The 20753-nt window shown below is 39.6% G+C and overlaps 1 protein-coding gene and 1 pseudogene across 5 annotated transcripts in view; one reads left to right on the forward strand and one right to left on the reverse strand.

Annotated features, from left to right (window-relative positions):
- Ccdc15 (coiled-coil domain containing 15) overlaps window positions 1-20753 on the reverse strand; it is a 154737-nt gene that overhangs the window by 16192 nt on the left and 117792 nt on the right. For 4 of the 5 annotated variants that reach the window (XM_045145104.1, XM_045145106.1, XM_045145107.1 and 1 more), the window contains 4 exons: window positions 6379-6555; window positions 5919-6067; window positions 4598-4750; window positions 1495-2715 (listed from right to left, as the gene is read on the reverse strand). In XM_045145104.1, the coding sequence (XP_045001039.1) occupies window positions 2618-2715; window positions 4598-4750; window positions 5919-6067; window positions 6379-6555 (577 nt within the window). In that variant the 3' untranslated portion in view covers window positions 1495-2617. Of the gene's footprint in view, window positions 1-1494; window positions 2716-4597; window positions 4751-5918; window positions 6068-6378; window positions 6556-20753 lie in introns of those variants that run through there. The other variant, XM_045145105.1, reaches the window with a different exon arrangement.
- LOC105944917 lies at window positions 9928-10796 on the forward strand (annotated as a pseudogene).

Raw genomic sequence — 20753 nt, forward strand, 5'->3', positions numbered from 1 at the left:
AGCACTGCAATATCTCTGTCACGCCTTCCAAGGCTCAGGGTCCATTGCAGAAGAGGTGGCAGAAAGAACGTAAGAGCCAAAGGAAAGGTAGGACTCCTTACAACATGCTCCTCCACACACAAAATGGCCTGGATAGCCATGGCCTCACAGTGCCTGACACTACCTACAAAAGACCATTATAATAGGAGGAAAATATCATGACATCAAAATAAAAGAGAGACTGACTGAAAGGGGGAGGGGATATGATGGAGAGTGGAGTTTCAAAGGGGAACGTGGGGGGGTATTACCATGGAATATTATTTATGATTATGGAAGTTGTCAATAAAAAAATAAAAATTAAAAAAAACCAGAAAGTGAAAAAATAATTACCAAGATGGGAGTCAACACTTATCAACTTTATATCTGGTAAAGGATCTATAGATAAGACTGTATTAAGAATCCTTCTAACTCAAAAATAAAAGACTAATTAATATCCAATTATGAAGTAGGCAGAAGATCTGAAAAAGTTTCCCCCAAAGAGCTATACAAATAGCCAAAAGATACATGAAAAAAAAAAAAAAGTCAACAACAGCCATCAGGACAATGCAAATTCAAACCATAATACTACTTCACAACCATCTGTCAAAGGAGACAGGCAACAACAAGTGCTGATGGGATATGAAGAACTCTGAACCTTCATACCCTCTGGTAGAAATGGCAAATGGTCCATTTACTTTGGAAAACAGTTTCTCAAAAGGTTAGGCACAGTGCTATAAGGGGATGTAGCAATTTTACTCCCAAGTATTGTAACAACAACAAAAAAAATGAAAACAACAATCTACAAAACCATGCAGACAATTGTACATCTTGGTGAAAATAATTACCAAGTGGAAACCCTGCAAGTGTCCTCCAGCTGATGAATGGATAAATATGGTTTTATAGACAGAATATAACACATTTCAACAATAAAAAGCAACAATTAATACATTCTAAAACATGGCTGAGTCTTAGAAACCTCAGGATAAATTAAAAATATCTGATCACACAAGAGTACATAGTGTACATTTCAATATTTATAAGAAAAGTAAAAACTGGCCAATCTACACATAGGAAAAATTGATTAATTGCTGCCCAGGACTGGAAGGAAGGTTCAGGAGTAGAAAGAATGGGGAATGCTTTTAAGTATGGATTTGTTTTACTTCTACATTTCTAAATTTGTTTTGTGTGTGTGGGTTTTCAAGGTTGGGTCTCGCTCTAGCCTAAGCTGACCTGGAATTCACTGGGTAACCTAGAACTCAAGGTGATTCTCCTACTTCTGCCTCCCTAGTTCTAGGATTAAAGGCATACATCACCACACCCAGCTTAAAATATTTTCATTATTTATTTGCAAGGAGAGAGACAGAAGAAGAAAGGAGGAAGAAGAGGGAGAGGAGGAAGAGGAGGAGGGAGAGGAGGGGAGACACAGAGAGAAAGAATGAACATGCCAGGGCCTCCAGTCACTGCAAGAAAACTCCAGATGCACACATCACTGTGCATCTGGCTTTATGTGGGTACTGGGCAATCAACCCCAGGTCGATAGGCTTTGCAGGTAAGTGTCTTATCTACTGGGCCATCCCTCCAGCTTCTTATTTCTAAATTTTGAAGTGTTAAACAGGTGGCTTTCATGATGCAAACCATAGGCAGGATGGTAAGGTGACCCAAGAAGGCAAGGGTCAAAGGTGTCTGCTTGTGCTTTTTTAATGCAGTTGTGCAAAGAACAGAAGAAGAAAAGTCCCAAAGTTCCTGTTAATTTTACCGAAGTGTCCTGGGAAGCAGAAGATAATGACTAGGAAAGAGAAATCTACATCTGACAAAATGACAAAAGCAGATAAATCACACTATGATCCAGAAGTACAGGATAACGGTCCAGCTACAAGAGGCAAGAAGAAAAAGAACCTTAATGCTCAAAGTTCCTGTATGAATTCTTCTTGTTCCCCAGAAAGAAGAGGAATATTTTTGTTGTTGTTGTTGTTATTGATTTATTTTGAGATGGTTTTGTATAACCCATGTTGGCCTCAAACTTGGTATGCAACTGAGGCTAGATTTGAACTCCTAGCTCTCCTACCTCAGCCTCACCATCACTTATATTATAGGCATGTGTTACCACACCCAACTAAAACACTTATCTTTTACTTGTTAATAAGGGAACACTGATATGACACATCTCTTAAGTGAGCCCTGAGCCCTGTCTACTTGTCTCATGAAGTTCCATTACAAAATCTGACCAGTTAGAGTCTCTCACAGTATCAGTGGTTTACATTAAGTGGCCACAGGTGTCCAGAGCTTTCTAAAACTGTATCAAAGTTGTACATACTTTCAAACATTTCTAAAACAGAAAGGAATTCTTGTTTTCTCCTTACTCTGTATACTTTACTAATGGTGTAACAAGGAATTTGAAGATGTTTCTGGCATTTTGTTTTTCATTTGTAAGGTGGGATTGACATGCTTATTGCCCTATATATCCTGAGTTGTCAACTGCATATAATTATAATTTGTAAACAGCTATAAGACAAGCTAAAATGATAAAGACAAAGTACTGATGGTCCTTGCTCGATGTGGGGAAAATGCCTTTTGGAGGGGCAATAGTGCAGAGGATACACTATGAAGCTTGACCTGTTGACACTGGTAGGCGCTGGTCTGGCTTCAGGTTGTCCTGGTTTTGTATACAGTGACATAACATTCTGCTGATATTCTTAGCTGTGAAAAAGGAGGAAGGTAGCTGACATGAGACATGTTTGAACTGTAGAACTCTTCATTGTCAGCAAAGCAAAAAACAGCTGAATCAATGAAAGCTTTGGATGTAAAACACATGCAATGTCCTGCTACTCTGGTATGCTTAAAATGAAGTGTTTATGAAGTTAAATAAACACTGCATTTCAAAACACAAAAGATTAAACTTTACTACTGTAACCAAGTACAGCATTAGTTACGTTACTGTGAAAAGACTTCTAGAATTATTTTATCCAGTAAAACTAAAACTCTATATCCACTAACAGTAACTTATTATTGCCTCCTAACTTCAGTTTCCAGCAACCACCATATTACTATTTCTGTGAATTTGACTACTCCATGGATCTCACAATACCATGGTTCGTAGATATACCATTTTTTTTTTTTTTTGTGACTGCCTTATTTTACCCAGCTTAATATTGTAACATGTGACAGGATTTCTTCTTCTTCTTTTTTTTTTTAACCTGATAGCTCTTCTACCACAAGTATATATTATATTTGTTTTTAAATTCATCCATCCATGATGAGCATTTGGGTTACTGCAATACATGGACTATTGTATGGACAATGTTACTATGAATAGAGGTATGCAAATATCTGTTTCAGATAGTGTATCTAATTCTTTTGGGCATATATCCAGGATGGGACTGTTAGGTCTTCTTTTTAGTGATGAAAGTGTTCAAAAACTTGATACTGGCAATGGTTGTAGAACCTTGTGAATATTCTAAAAGCAATCAAGCTGTATACTTTAAATCTGCAGTTTGTGTAAGCATATGTGAGTTATATCTAAATAAAACTATTTCAAGACAAGTCTTTAAGAGTGAATAAAATGTTTAATTACTTCAGGGATTTTGACTGAATTCAATGTCTAATTTGGTTAAATAACTGTCAGGCCTATCATTCACTCCTGTTTTCAATAGTTTGGCTAAGAGTTTAGGCTTTTTTCTTAATTTTTGTTTCTTTGAGACACAATCTACTGTTTCTTTAAAAAAAAGCACTGTGTATTAGAGAAAGTAAGAAAAAGGAACAGTTAGTATATCTTTAGTTTATATTATTTTCAAACCTTATATCAAGAAACAAGAGAAAAATAATAAATCCACACCAACTGTTACAGCTCCTATTCCATTTGTTCTAGGCATGTCATTTACCAGATGTTTAAATTTTTATTTGTTTACCTGCATATGTGTGTGTGTGTGTGTGTGTGTGTGTGTGTGTGTGTGTGTGTGTATGTGTGTGCCTGCATGCACACGCTCACATATATACGGGTGTGCATGCCAGGGTCTTTGGCATTACAAATGAATGTTCATCTGGCTCTATGTGAGTGGCTGGGAAATTGAACTCAGGCCAGTAGGTCTGGCAAGCAAGCATCTTTAACCTCTGAACCATCTCCCAAGCTCCAGATTGTTAATAAGGAAATGAGATAGGACTGAATAACTCCTTTGACTCCAGATTCATTTTTGGTCTGCTTAAAAGATTTTCAAGACACTTTTTGGCAATAAAACTTTGATTTATCCAGATATTTTCAGTACTGTCAAATCTCAAAGACACAATTTTAAAAAGATGATTATTATGACCATTTCAAACATGTCTCATAAACTCTGATCAGAGAAAAGAAAAACTTAAGATTAAAAAAACAGAACAGAATAAAAAAATAGGTACTACACAGTTCATAACAAAGAGACAAGTTTAAAAGTCAACCTTCTATCCTGGTCCTATGCAGGCATCTAACTTCAGAGACAGTTATTATGTGGAATAGTATTTCCTTCCAGATAATACACCGTAAACACTTCAACAGCCTTTCCTAAATAATTTTTTCAGGGTTAATTTTAAGAGAAGGCTGAAATACTACCAGTTGTTTCAGCTGATTTCAGATTCATGTTACAGATTCTTTTTGAAGTCCTTTTGTGTGCACAAGCAAAATTACGAATGGCATTTCGAAGAGTTGCAGTTCCCTCGGAGATATCAGAGGAATTGATGATGGAATGTAATGCCCGGTTATAGGCTGCAAATAAAGGTTTGCACAGTGAATAAAGTCAAATTCTAAAAGACTCTCCCACCCATTTTCCTATTAGAACTGCTTCTCTACTCAGAGTCTCATAGATATTAACTTTAGCCACTGAATAAATAATTATTGAGTAATTACAATTGACAAGCACTCTATGAGAACAGAAAAGAGAATACAGTAGATGCTGTGTGGTACTTCCAAACTACAGACATATACAAAATGTCATCACAGAGCACAGATGAAAATGAATAAAGAACTAGGGGCATGCTAGAAATATTTCTAGGAACAGTGTCATTTAAAGTGGGCCTTGGAGGAATGATAGAAGTAAAATAAAGAAGGCATTACAGGTACAGGTACAGAACTGAGTATATAAGATGCAAAAGACACAAGAGCAAGTTTGATAAGGCTAAAGTGGAGCTGGATGCCAGACAGAAAACCTATAAAATTTGCCCTACATTTTATACATCATGGGGGAGTTCTAGAAGTTTTAAAATGAGAGAATGAATGATCAGACATGTGTTTCTAAAAATATAACTCACAGAACTGTTAAGAAACTAATCTCACACATATAAAGTGCACCAAGAATACAAATACTAGCAATGTAGATGAGCCTGACATAATCTCTACTCTCCAGAAATCAGTATATCTTCAGAATGGGCAGGAAACATTAGTGACCAGGAAGGACTCCCTTCTCTCTAACAGGGACTCCTGACAGAGCTCCTCATATTTCTCAGTGTCCCCTAGCAGAACTGATAGTCTAATATGGATAAATGCTAGCAAGCCTGTATTAGATGCCATTCAATTATGTGGATAACAGAGAACTCAATGGGACAGACTCTTAACTTAGATAGCCATAGAAGGCAAACTCTTACTATTCTTAAACTAAGGGAAGACCTGCAACCCAAGTTCCCTTACAGTGGAATGAGCTGGAAGTATTTCCCCACCATAAATGGGGCAATTAGATAACAGGTCTCAAAGAGAAATAAAACCCTCGTAATGTTAATTGCCTCAGAGAGTTGTTTTGTAAAGAGGTTATAAATAAAGTTTATTCATATACAGTAACATATAGTAAATACTCACTAAACCCTAAATTATCATCATCACTACTTTTGCCAGATTTTTAAAAATTACTATTAGGTCCCAACTATTCCTTCAAAAAACTTACCTCTATAGTTTTTATAGAAGATACAATTGTTGGCACAGGTATCAGGGTGAGCATCCCAAAAATCAGGACCACAACAGCATAATGGAGGTAAAATAATATTATACAGCTTCATTTTCTTCTGGACTTGGGCTCGTAAAGCTTCTACATATCTGTAAAGATACCGTATGACCAGGCAAAATGAACTATTAGGAAAAGAATAAACTTGAATCCTATTTTAACATTAAAACTCTTTCATAACTGCACCTCAAGTCATCCTCTTCGCAGTGAGAAATCGCACTAGGAAAAAATGCAGTGCTATTTCCAAGAGGCACCAGTCAATCAAGACATTTGGTGAAGTGTGCACTGCAAATAAGGAAAAGTATGAGATGGCACAGACAATTTTCACATGGAAAATGGAAAAACTAATTTCCTACTAAGTCTCCTCTACAGCCAGAATTTCATGCAGAACTTTTCAAATCACCTTACATATTCTTTTTCTTTCTGTTGCTGTTTTGCCCTGGCTCCTTGTAGTTCATCAAGCTGTAACTGAGCTAAAATGTCACTCATCTTCTCTCCTGAATATGGTACTTCATGAGAGTTCATTCTCAGCATCTTCTGCTCTTCAGCGTAACGCTGTTGCTCTTTCTTTTTCTTAATTCTGTGAATAAAATCAAAATGATTAGGAATTTAATAAATTGTTATTAAAAATTATAAATCAGATCTAAATAACTCAAGACCTTCCTCAGAATGAGAAACACAGGTAATTAGTTTAATACTCCAAGAGTATTTTCAAAAGTTCCTGTTGGCTGATTTGTTTATCATATAGTCATCTATAAATAGTCTCTTGAATAGAAATGAGAAGTGGTTATTATTAGCATGTTCTATAAGAATCCAGTACAAGAGCTCTTTTAAGTTAAAACTACTGCTAGGCAGAACATTAGTCTCTGGCAAAATGGAATAACTGGGACCAGATCTGCCCTCATACCTTAAACACCCAAAGAAACTTAAGAAGTAACCAGATGAATACAAAAAATAGCCGGGCATGGTGGCACATGACTTTAATCTCAGCACTTGGGAGGCAGAGGTAGGAGGATCCTTGTGCAAGGCCTCCCTGAGACTACACAGTGAATTCCAGGTCAGCCTGAGCTAGAGTGAAACCCTACCTCACAAAACAAAAACAGAAATAAAATGCAAAAAATAATGGTTTTGAACACACTGACATAGGCTAGCAAAACATAGTGGTCCCTGACAGATGAGAAATAAACAGAGCAACCTATTCTTGCCTTCCAAGTTTCCAGGCAAGTACACAGGGAGAAAACTCAAGTGGGGCCTGGCAGATTTCCTGTATGAGGGAGATGGAGCTGAGTACAGACAGAGCAAGACAACTAAGGCTTACTGGAAAAAAACAAAAAACAAAAAAACAAAACCCTGCAGGGACAGAGCTGCTCAGAAAGAGAATCCCATACAGAAACTGTGTCCTACTATGCAGGAGAGTACTGAGTGGTACACATAGGCAAGACAAACCTGAGGCTAGGCATCTAAAATAAGAAAACAGCACGTAGTGTTTACACAGAGCATACACAGAGCAGGAATAGGGCCAGTCCCACCAGTTCACCAGTCATACTGCACAGACCATTAGGTAGTCTAGAATGTCTTAACTCAGGAGCAGGGAGTCTTGGTCAGTCCCTGAGCTCCTCCTCCTCCCACACCAGGACTTTCTATTGTGGCAATTCCTAAGCCCTTCCGTATCTGAGGGAGGAAAACTGCCCCTCTTTTACAGCTAACACCTGGGGACCCAAAAGAGAGACCAAAGTCCACTTTAGAAAGATTTGGCTCCTCCATAATTTCCCATCTCCTTGTGAAATGGGCACCATATACAGTATCCAGACAACCCACCACATAGCACATGACCCAACCCTCCCCCAAAGCCCTTAAAACTTTCCCCTTCAAGGGGATTCAGCGCATCCTCTCATTTTTTTCTTTCTCTGCTCTGAATCCCACCAGCATCCTGTTTGGTGTTAATAAATCTGTGGGCCCCAAAATAAACTGTCTCCATAGTTTTCTAAATTCTGAGCCTCAGTCTTAGACTGAGTACTGCTCCAGACTGACTTAACAAATTGTGAAAACAAGTTCTCAAAATAACCACATCTCAAAACAAAGCTCAAGACAATTTATAGCAATACAAAGATAGCTAGTACTATAATTTGGATCTGGCATGTCCCCCAGACTTAATGAGTTAAAGGCATGGTCGTCAGCTGAGTGCTGTTGGGAGACAGAATTTTAAGAGGTGAGGTCTTTACTTCAAATGTCTAGGCGGCAAGGTCACTGAGAAATCAACTGGTGCTGAGCTGAAAATCTTCTCCCTGTAGACAAGCCAACTGAAAGCTGGTAAAAGCTGCACTACATACAACCCTATTGGAGACAGAAGTCATCAGCAGTGGAAACAGTGGACACTGGAAGCCTCAAGTTTGGCCAGACAGGACAAATAACCAAATGGGTGCAACAGTGCCATGTTTGCTGTGGGGGTAACCAGCTACTCTCTAATTGGACTGGAGGCCCACTCTATGGGAGGGAATATATGCCTGATACTGAAAACCTAATCAAAAGCTTATGGAAGGGGAGGTCATGAGCCTTATGGGTATAAAGCCTGCTCTTGTCTGGATACATTCATATATTATGCTCACCAAACTGCCCTGAAAGCACTACACTTTAATGTTCATATTCATATATTAATGCTACTCTCACTTAGAGAAGCTTATCTTTTCAGATGGTAGTAACCACTGGGATGGCCCAAAAGACAACATAATTCTGAGAAGTGACAGAGGAGAGCCCAGCACTGAAACATCTCTATCACACCCTCTAAGGCTCAGGGTCCATTGCAGAAGAGGAGGTGGAAAGAATGTAAGAGCCAAAGGAAGGGTATCACTCCTTACAATGCAACTGTCCAGACAGAAATTGGCCTTGATATCCATAACCTTGCAGTGCCTAGCAATACCTTCACAAAACCCTTAGAGAAAAAGACAATCACATCAAAATAAAAAAGAGACTAATGGAGAGAGGGAGGGGATATGATGGAGAGTGGAGTTGTGATGGGGAAAGGGAGGAGGATAGGGAATTATCATGGTTTATTTTCTATAAGTATAGCAGTTGTCAATAAATTTTGTTTAAAAGAAAATCTGTCTACCTTAAAATTAAAACAAAAAAGTAAGTCCTGAAGGGGATTGTGGGACCCTGGCACCTTCCTCATTTTCTCTTTAACCCTTGAGTTAAAGAATGAAGTAAATTTTTCTCTGCCTCACACTCTCTCCTATGATGTAAATGCCATAGGCCTAAAACAGTGAGACCAACTGGTTATGGACTAGAACCTATGAAATTGAAGGAGACAGGAGAAAAATAGTTTCTTTCAGACAGTTAGTCAGGGGCAGGAGTCCAAAGAGGGAACCAGGAGATGTCAACCTACTGGCTTTGACAGACCTGTAATTCAGCATCTGATCCAAACATTCCCTTTCTCTCTCTAATAAATAAAATTTTAAAAAACAAACAAGGGAAAGTTTTATCTTCAGCAGATCTACAACTACAAGAAGAAACATCCAAAGAAATCTTTCAGGAGAGGAAAATGAAAACAGAAACATGACTTATATATTTATCATTTTTATTATTTAAATCATTTCAAGTGATATTTGGCTGCTTAAGCCAAAGTAATATTAATAACAATGTACTCCATGTATAAAAAGTAAAATACATTGACAACAGTTTAAAGAACAGGATAAGAAATATATCACTGTAAGCCTAGCATGGTGGCGCATGCCTTTAATCCCAACACTCAGGAGGCAGAGGTAGGAGGATTGTTGTGAGTTTGGGCCACCCTGGGAGTATAGAATGAATTCCAGGTCAGCCTGAGCTAGACTGAGACCCTACCTCAAAAAAAAAAAAAAAAAAAAAAAGTCCCTGGTGTGATTCCATTCTACGCATTTAGTGTGAGACACCGTCGCTAGGTGTCTCCGTCCATCTCCTCAACACCCACCCCAAGTGTGTGCCACCCCCCATGGAAGATTTGATGGACATGGACATGAGCCCGCCGAAGCCTCAGAACTACCTTTTCGGTTGTGAACTAAAAGCTGACAAAGATTATCACTTTAAGGTGGATAATGATGAAAATGAGCACCAGTTATCATTAAGAACAGTCAGCTAACGGGCTGGGGCAAAAGATGAACTGCACATCGTTGAGGCAGAGGAAATGAATTATGAAGGCAGTCCAATTAAAGTAACACTGGCAACTTTGAAAATGTCTGTACAACCATTGGTTTCTCTTGGTGGCTTTGAAATTACACCACCTGTGGTCTTAAGGTTGAAGTGTGGTTCAGGGCCTGTGCATATTAGTGGACAGCACTTAGTAGTTGTGAAGGAAGATGCAGAATCAGAAGATGAAGAGGAGGATGTAAAACGCTTAAGTATGTCTGGAAAGCGATCTGCACCTGGCGGTGGTAACAAAGTTCCACAGAAAAAAGTAAAACTTGCTGCTGATGAAGATGATGATGATGATTTTGATGATGATGATGAAGCTGAAGAGAAAGCTCCAGTAAAGAAATCTACATGAGATATTCCAGCCAAAAATGAACAAAAATCAAACCAAAATGGAAAAGACTCAAAACCCTCAACACCAAGATCAAAAGGTCAAGAAACCTTCAAAAAACAGGGAAAAAAAACTCCTAAAACACCAAAAGGTCCTAGTTCTGTTGAAGACATTAAAGCAAACATTTAAGTAAGTATAGCAAAGGGTGGTTCTCTTCCCAAAGTGGAAGCCAAGTTCATCAATTATGTGAAGAATTGCTTCTGGATGACTGACCAGGAGGCTATTCAAGATCTCTAGCAGTGGAGGAAATCTCTTTTAGAAAGTAGTTTAAACAGTTCCTTGAAATTTTCCATCTTCATTTCCATAACAGTTGATATCTGGCTGTCTTTTTTATAATGCAAAGTGAGAACTTTCTCTACCATGTTTGATAAATGTTGTCCAAGTTCCATTGCCAAGAATGTGTTGTCTAAAATGCCTGTTTAGTTTTTAAAGCTGGACTCCACCCTTTGCTTGGTTTTAAGTATGTATGGAATGTTATGATAGGACATAGTAGTAGTGGTCAGACATGGAAATGGCAGAGAAACAAAAAATATTACATGTGAAATAAACCCAGTAATTTAATTAAAAAAGATGGGCTGGAGAGATGGCTTAGTGGTTAAGCGCTTGCCTATGAAGCCTAAGGACCCCGGTTCGAGGCTCGGTTCCCCAGGTCCCACGTTAGCCAGATGCACAAGGGGGCGCACGCGTCTGGAGTTCGTTTGCAGAGGCTGGAAGCCCTGGCGCGCCCATTCTCTCTCTCTCCCTCTATCTGTCTTTCTCTCTGTGTCTGTCGCTCTCAAATAAATTAAAAAAAAAAAATTAAAAAAAAAAAAAAGATATTACTGTAAGGTGGGGTAGTCTGAGTCAGATGTCCCCCACAGGATCATGTACTTTGAATGCCTGGTCTGGACAGGGCAAGTTACTGGGAGTGGGCTTTGGGATTAGCTCCCCCTTGCCACAGTTCAGCTCACTCTCTTGCTATTTATCACCTGCTGCCTCAAGGAGTGATGTCCAGCCTCTGACTGTGCCATGCTTTCCCCTGCCATTATGACTCCTCTCCTCAAGACTGTATGCCAAAGTAAACCCTTTATTCCCAAGAGCTGCCTCTAGTTGGGTGTTTTGTCCCAGCAACCTGAAGGGTAACTGCAACAGAAAACTAGTACCAGAAGTGAAGTTGTTGTTGCTATAAACCTAATTGTGTGCCTTTTAGAACTGATTTATGGGAGGAATATGGAAGGATATGAAACTTTGGAGTAAGAGATGCCTCGTAGTAATCTAAGCAGAACCTGATGAACCATTCTTGTGAGAGTTGAAAGACTGAAATCCAGAAAAGGACTGTGGATTGTGAGGCCTGGCTTATCAGGGAAAGAAAACTGTCAGAAGTAGGTTAAAGGCAGTTATGTAAGAGGCATGCTGTTCTTCATGCGTCCTGAAAACTTGAGCACTGCTGACTTTAGAAGAAATGGACTGGTATGAACAACAGGATATGGCAATAAAGAAATGGAACTTTTGGGCTGGCCATAGCAGCCAAGTTCAACTGCAATTATTTGAGAGATTACCACCACTGAGGATTGGGCTAGCAATTCTGCACTGTGACAGTAAAAAGAACAATGACTCTTAAAGGTAGGGACCTGAAGGAAGAATGCTGAAAGAATGTCCTGCACTTCAAAGTTAGCATTAATCCCTCCCTCCCCCAGATTATCACTTGGTAGTAGCCCACCTGATAATATGGGATTATAACAAATGCTCAGGAAAGATCAGGTTTTTGGATTTGCAAAACAGTTGTTTTTTAGATTCCAGGACTACTAGCCATCAGAGTGCTGCTGGCTTAGGATGGATACTTGCCACCCCCCATGCCCAAGATGTAAGCAGCCCAGGTAGAGGAGCAGAATTTGTAACTCAAAGGACTTTAATACAGGATCCAGATGCCAGACAGACATGGAGCTGCAGGATTTGTTATTTGCTCTATTTGTTTTATTTTATTTTTTTATTTTTCAAGGTAGGGTCTCACTGTAGCTCGGGCTGACCCAGATTTCACTATGGAGTCTCAGGCTGGCCTCGAACTAACAGTGATCCTCCTACCTCTGCCTCCCGAGAGCTGGGATTAAAGGCGTGCACCACCACACACGGCTCACTTTATTTGTTTTAGATTCTGCATTAGTTCAATCTTTTCTTGCCACACCTTCATTTGTAGTAAGAATATTTACTCTGTGCCATTATGTGCATTTAACTTGTGGTTTTCTAACATATTTATTTATTTACAAGTAGAGAGAGAGGAGAGACATTGAATAGGCATGTGAGGGCCTCCTACCACTGCAGATGAACTCCAGATGCATGCATTACTTTGAGCATCTGGCTTTAGGTGGACATATGGGGAACTGAATCTGGATCATTAGGCTTTACAGGCAAGTGCCTTAACCACTGAGCAATCTCTTCAGCTCCTTAACTTGTGTTTTAATTTCACAGGCTCATAGTTAATAGGCAAGTCTCAGATGAGACCTTGGACTTTGAACTTTGAAACAGTGTTGGGATTGATAAAAACAAAACAACAACAACAAAAAGAGATTTAAAGTTGGACTAAATATATTTTACATTGAGATTGTCATGAGTTTATGGAGTCCAGGGATGGAATGTGGTGAAATCAATCAGCTCATTCTTGCTGCTACTTGCAATCTGCTGTCTAAAGGTGTGATATCTCGCCTCTGTTTGTATGCTTTCCCCTGCCATCATGAAGCTTCCTCTTGAAACTGCAAGCCAAAATAAACCCTTTCTTCTCATCAGCTGCCTCTGGTTGGGTGTTTTTTTCCAGCAATGCAAAAGTAACTATAACTCAAAATAAAAAGAAAACAAATATCAAGATATTATGCCTATATCTAACCCTGTCAGTGCTCATATTACATATTCCATGGTAAAAGACAGAGATAGATTTGACAAAAGAAAGGTCCAACTACTTATTTTGGCCTTCTCCTGGATACACTACTGCCACTATGAGGTTCTGTTTCACTACAAGCCCCAGAACACAGTCAAGTTACCCAGGGCTGAGCATCTGAAACCCCTTATATGCTTATATCAGGCATTTGTTCATAGCAGCAATAAGTCTAACAAACATAGAAAACCTGCTCAGACACTGTGACAAAGCCTGATCATGTAGTAAAGTTTTTAGAACTAGTTTGTGTGAAACATTTGAAAATTTCTGGAGATGTGGGCTATAGGAAATCTAGAATGCTGTAAGCAGAGCTTAATGAACAACACTGATGGAAGCTCAGATGGTCAGAATCTGACAGAAATGAGGGCAGTAAAAACTGTGCTCATTAGTGACAGTTAAGGGTTGCTGGGGGAGTACAGTCATTCTCTTCTGTGGTATAGCCATTGATAACTGATGAGAATACAGTGGGACTGAAGGACATAAAGGAGGGTAATGTGGAGTACACATGACCAAAATACCATATATATATATATATACACACATACATACATATAAAATCAAAAAAACAGGAGTAAAAAAGTACTCATAAGATCCTAGGTAGAAATAAGGACTGCACTGGGTACTAAAATTGAGATACTTTATATGTTGAAAAGAATTTGTCTGTATTTTGTTCATATCCTGGGACACGAACTCCAAATGTATGTACCACTTTGTGGGTATGGCTTTATGCGGGTGACCAGGAAATCAAACCCAGGCTTTGCAAGTAAGCACAAGTAACCTCTGAGCCACCTCTCAAGCCCCTTCCAATCAGATTTCAAAAGAAAACCTGGGTGTATAGGTAATGTGCAGCAGGGGCAGGGTCTCTGCAATTAGTCCCTAAGAGGGCAATCTGTGAACTTGGGAAGGTGTTGTAGTCAACTTCTCATTGCTAGACAAACATCTGACCAGAAGCAGCTTATGGGAGAAAGGGGTTTATTTCAGGTTTACAGAATCCAGGGGAATACTAACAGTGGTGGAAGATGCTGGCTCACTTCCACAGATCCAAGCAGAGACACCATCAAATAGCCAGAGCTCCAAATGCTCTGAGCACACCTCAGGGCTAGACCTAAGATCCACTGCCAGTGACAACCCCCCTAGCAGGCTACAAGAAACTTAGCAAGTTTAATTAAAAATACCTCAGGCTGGGCTAGAAAGATGACTTAGTAGTTAAGTTGCTTGCCTATGAAGCCTAAGGAAGCAGGTTTCATTTCCCCAGTACCCACGTAAGCCAGATGCACATGATGGCACATGAGTCTGGACTTCGCTGGTCATGGCCAGAGACCCTGGTGCCCCACTGTCTCTCTACCTGCCTCTTCCTCTGTCTTTCTGTCCTCTGTCTGTCTGTCTGCCTCTCTAATAAATAAATAAATATTTAAAAAATACCTCAGGCTATAGGGACCATACATTCACAGTCAAACCATCACAGAAGGTGAGCTTCAACTTCAATGGAGACAGTAAGATGTTGGAGAAAGCAGAAACGTAGAACATTACAGAGAAAGACCAAAGGCAAAGAGCAGACCCAGTCCAGGACAGAGGCTACATGGCAACTGACAAGGCTGCCAGAACCCATCATGCCACCATGGACCTCCAGGTTGTATGTCATAGAACTGGATTCAGTACTTGCTCTACTGGGTTTCAGTCTTGCTTTTAGTCTGTTCTTCCTTGCAGTTCTGATTCTTCCCTTTAAGAATGGGAATGTTCATTTTGGACCATAGTATCTTGGAAGTATAAAACTTTATTTTTGATTTCTACAGAGACTCACAGCTCAAGAATGCCTTGGGTCTTAATAGAGAGTTTGGATTTAGGCTTTTAAACAATTTTGGAAATGAATACTTTGGGGACTCTTGGAGATAGACTAAATGCATTTTACATTATAAGACATCATGAGCCTTTGGGGGCATGGGGCAGAATACTATGGTTTGAATATGAAATATTACCCATAGACTCATTTGCTGAACACTTGGTCCTGAGCTGATACTGCTTTTATTGGGGAGAGTCTATAAACTTTAGGAGGTATGAAAATAGATGACCTAGGTCAAGGGAGTGTTACTTTGGGAGATCTATCTTCTGGGCCCCTTTCTATACTGTCTGCACTTCTAGTTTGTCATGAAGTAATTAGCTTCTTCTACATGCTGCCATGGGCTCCGAAATCAATAGAACCAAGGACTGTGGACGGAAATATTGAGAGTGTGAAGCAAAATAAATCTTTCCTACTTACAACACACACATACACACATACTCGGAAGCTCAGTGTGTAAAAGCACTTGCTGCTTAAGCCTGAGTACCTGTGTTTGGGTCCCCATACCCCATGTAACCCCCTGCCATAAGCTGTGGCAGGTTTCTGAAATCCAAGCATACTGATGAAATGCTAGGAGGCAGAGGCAGAGACAGAGACAGAGGCAGAAAAATTTCATAGAAGCTCTTGGACCAGCTGGCCTGGGGAGCATAGCAGTGAAAAACAAGAAAAAGAGATACCCTGCCTCTAAATAAGGTGGAAGCCTAGGACCTCTGACGTCCACATGGGTATTGTGGAATGCACTTACACAACACACACACGCATGCGCGCGCGCGCACACACACACACACACACACACACACACACGATGCTCAACATTACCAGATATCCAGGAAAATGTAAACTAAAACCACTGTGGTACCACTATATGCCAAACAGCAAAAATTATAAAGATGATCATGACATGCGTTGATGAAGATGTAAAAGAATCTCCACACACTGCTAGTAGAAATATAATAGAAATATAAAGTGACAGCTTTCTTTTTGGTTCTTCGAAGTAGCTTCTCACCCTAACCCAGTCTTACTTGGAACTCACTCTGAAGTCCCACACTGGCCTAGAACTCACAGCAATCTTCCTACCTCTACCTCCCAAGTGCTGGGATTAAAGGTGTGTACTACTACACACAGTTGGCAGCTTCTTTTTAAGACTGAAATATATATGTGTCAAACAATGTAGCCATTCTATTCACAGATATTTAGCCAAGAGAAAAAGTAAGTATGCCAATACAAAGGCTTGTATACACATTTCACCAGACCTTTATTTATGGCCAAGAATTAGAAATAACCCAAGTGTCCATCAATGGACAAATAAAGAAGTTATGTATATCCACACAATAGAATACTATCTAACAATAAAAACAAATGAACTCTTACTATGAATCTTTTACATAACAAGAACAGAAACGAAAACAATGCAATTTAGTAAAACAGGGAACAAATGAGTACGCACTGCATGATTCCATTACCAGATTATCTTGCTTGATAGTTAATCATGCTTTGCAGTTCTTTTAAATAGGGAACCAAAGGTATGTGGCAACCCTGTATCAAACAAGTGTACCAGTGCCATTTTTTCAATAGCATATGTTGACTTTGTGTCTGTGTATCACACATTAATCGTTCTTGAATATTTCAGATGTCTTCATTATTACTATATCTATTATGGCAGTAAATGATCAGCAATCTCTAATGTTACTACTATAACTGTTTCAGGATGTAATGAACAGCATCCATTAAGTTTATGGAAAATTTAATCAATAAATTTTTTACATGTTCTGTGTCCTCCACAGACCAGCTATTTTCATCACTCCTTGTACAAAGCCTTCTCTAATCCCAACAAACAACAATATTGAAATTAAGTCAATTTATTCTAGGTATTTAGGTAAAAAGAACAATCAAATGTCTCTCACTTTAAATGAAAAGCTCAAAATGATTAATCACTATAAAAGATATGCCAAGAGTTGAGACACACTGAAAGGCCCCTTGTGCCAACTGCTAAATTATAAATGCAAAGGAAAAGTTCTTGAAGCTAATTAGTAGCGCTATTCCAGTGAACACATGAATAATAAGAAAGTGAAATGGCTTAATTGCTGATATAGAGACATTTTCACTGGCCTGAAAAGAAAATCAAACCAACCACAACATTCCAATTAAGCCTACGCCTAGCTCAGAACGAGTATCTTTCTGTCTTTAGTTCTATGAAAGCTGAGAGGTGAGGAAGCTATCGAAACATTGTGAAACTAGTAGAGGTTACTGGTTCATAAGGTTTAAAAACTAAGCCCATATCCGTAAGTAAACTGACAACACAGAAGCTGAACAAGTTATCCTGAGGATCCAGTCAGCAGATAAAAGTGGCTATACCAACAACAGTTTTTTTAAATTTTATCTATTTATTTATTTGAGAGAGCAAGAGAGGGAAAGAGGCAAACACACACACACACACACACACACACACACGAGAGAGAGAGAGAGAGAGAGAGAGAGAGAGAGAGAGAGAGAGAGAGAGAGAGGGAGGGAGGGAGAGGGAGGGAGGGAGAATGGGTGCACCAGGACCTCCAGCCATTGCAAATGAACTCCAGATGCATGCACCACCTTGTGCATCTGGCTTATGTGGGTCCTGAGGAATTGAACCAAGGTTCTTTGGCTTTGCAGGCAAATGCCTAAACTGCTAAGCCATCTCTCCAGGCCCCTAACAACAGTTTTATTCATTTATTTATTGTTTTTATTTGTTTTTATTTTTCGAGGTAGGGTTTCACTGTAGTCCAGGCTGAATTCACTATATAGTCTCAGGGTGGAGTCAAACTCATGGGGAGGCTTCCGGCCAAGATGGCGACCGCCTAGCTGCACTCCAGATACCAGGGAAAGAAAGGCAAGTATTTAAGGGCTATCAGGGACTTTTTACCAGTGGGAGGGCACAGAGTGGGGAAAAACAGGGAAGTACACACCCCTGCGCCACACTGAGTCACTAGCGCCAGCTCAGGTGCCATCCCCTACCTGTCCATCGCCACCCACCCCCCACTCCCCTGAGGTGGGAGAGCGCAGACTGTTTGCAGGTCCCAGTGTTCCCAGCCAGATTTTGGGCAGCTTCAGGGCTTGCTACCTCAATCCCCTTTCAAGCTCAAAGGCAGGCAGCTTTGGTGCATTACTGGGTGAGAATTCAGGCAACTTTGGAGCCCCTGTCAGGCTATAGATAGGTGGCTTTGGCAAGAGAGAGCAAAAACCCAAGCTGCTTGCAACTGCCCCAGGCTGCCTTGGATTCTCATTAAGCTAGATCCCAGTCTGCTCCACCCACCTACCTGCCCATACACTGACATGGGTAGACCACAGTGCAAAAGAAATAACATGAAAAATAAAATGCAGGAAAATACAGACAGATCACCCAGTCCAACAAGGATTACATCTAACCAAAACATAGAAGAGTGTTTAGGATCAGAACATCAAGTGGAAGCTATGAGCAATGCAACCCTGACCAACCTACTGCTAGAACTGGCAGGAAAGCTACAAAGGACAGATAATTGTGTGGATGCTACCATCACTAAGCTAGAGCAATATGATAAGACACTGGAAGGAATTCAAAGAGAGCTAAGAGAGTTGAGGGAGAGTGAAAAAAAAGAGGACCTTAAAAATCAGCTGGCCACACTAAATGAAAACATAAAGAAATGCAAGGATGATTTCCAAGAATCATCAAGAAAATCAGAAAATGAGGCAAAAAGGGAGCTGGACAGAGCGATGGAAGTGATACATAGGAAAGTAGTAGAAAATGCAAACTTAATTGAACAAGTCCAAAACTCGCTAGAGGCTCTCAAGAATAGAGTCAGCGAAGTGGAAGATAGAAACTCTGTTCTGGAAGACAGGATGGAAGAAACAGTTTGAGAGTCCAAAAATTTCAGTAAGTTCAAAAGTTCCTGTGAACAGAACATGAGAGAATTGTGGGATACACTTAAACATCCTAATATCAGAATCACTAGAATACCAGAAGGAGAAGAATTTCAGACCAAAGGCATGGAGAACTTATTTAACACAATAATTGAAAAAAACTTCCCCTGTCTCTTAAAAGAAAGGCTCATCAAGATACAAGAAGCAAACAGAACTCCTAACCGATTAGACCAAAGGAGAAACTCCCCAAGACATATTATCATTAAGACTCTAAACACTGACACCAAAGAAAAAATTCTAAAAGCAGTTAGGGAAAAACAGCACACCACTTTCAAAGAAAACCCCATCAGAATTACTTCAGACTTCTCAATGGAAACCCTGAAAGCTAGAAGGGCCTGGAATGAAACTCTCCAAACTCTAAGAAACTATGGCTTCTAACCCAAACTACTCTACCTGGCAAAAGTCTCCCTTATAATAGATGGTGAAAGAAAAACTTTCCATGACAAAACTCAGCTTTACAATTATATGAACACAAAACCAAACCTACAGAAAGTATTCCAGGAAATTTTCCACAGAGAAGAAACAAATAAACAAACACAAATACCTACAGGAAGCAGATCACAGCAACCAAACCCAGAGTAGACAGAAAAAATTTTAAATTCCATGGAAATGCCAACACACCTCTACCACCACAACATGGAAGGGATCAAATCAAATCTCACAGTCATCACCCTAAATATTAATGGCCTTAATTCACCCATCAAGAGACACAAGCTAACAGGGTGGATCAAAAAATTAGACCCCTCAATCTGCTGCCTTCAAGAAACCCACCTTACCACTAAAGACAGAAACCTCCTCAGGGTGAAAGGGTGGAAAACAATATTTCAAGCAAATGGGAATAAGAAACAAGCAGGTGTAGTTATATAAATATTAGATAAAATTGACTTCAAACCAAAAACAATCAAAAAAGACAAAGAAGGCTACTTCCTATTTATAAAGGGAACAATCCATCAAGAGGATATTATAATCATAAATCTGTATGCACCAAACACAGTGGCACCACAGTTCATAAAACAAAACCTACTTGACAATAAAACAGAAATAACCACCAACACCATCATAGCTGGGGACACACCATTATCAGTAATAGACAGATCATCCAAACAGAAGCTCAACAGGGAAGTAAGAGAGCTCAACAAAACCACAGAGCACTTAGACCTAACAGACATCTATAGAACTTTCCATCCCAAATCCACAGACTACACATTCTTCTCAGCAGCCCATGGAACATTCTCTAAAATAGACCATATACTGGGTCACAAAGACTGCCTCCACATATTTAGGAAAATCGACATAATTCCCTGCATGATATCAGATCATAATGCTATATTCTTAGAAATCAAAAACAAAAAAACCAACAAGAACCCCAACGGCAACTGGAAACTGAATAGCACACTCTTACACAATAAATGGATAGGGGATGAAATAAAAAATGAAATTGCAAAATTCCTGGAATTGAATGACAATGAGAACACATCATACCAAAACTTATGGGACACAATGAAGGCAGTCCTCAGGGGAAAATTCATAGCACTCAATGCCTTCATAAAA

The sequence above is a fragment of the Jaculus jaculus genome, chromosome 3 (assembly GCF_020740685.1).
Source record: "Jaculus jaculus isolate mJacJac1 chromosome 3, mJacJac1.mat.Y.cur, whole genome shotgun sequence".
Classification (NCBI taxonomy): Eukaryota; Metazoa; Chordata; class Mammalia; order Rodentia; family Dipodidae; genus Jaculus; species Jaculus jaculus.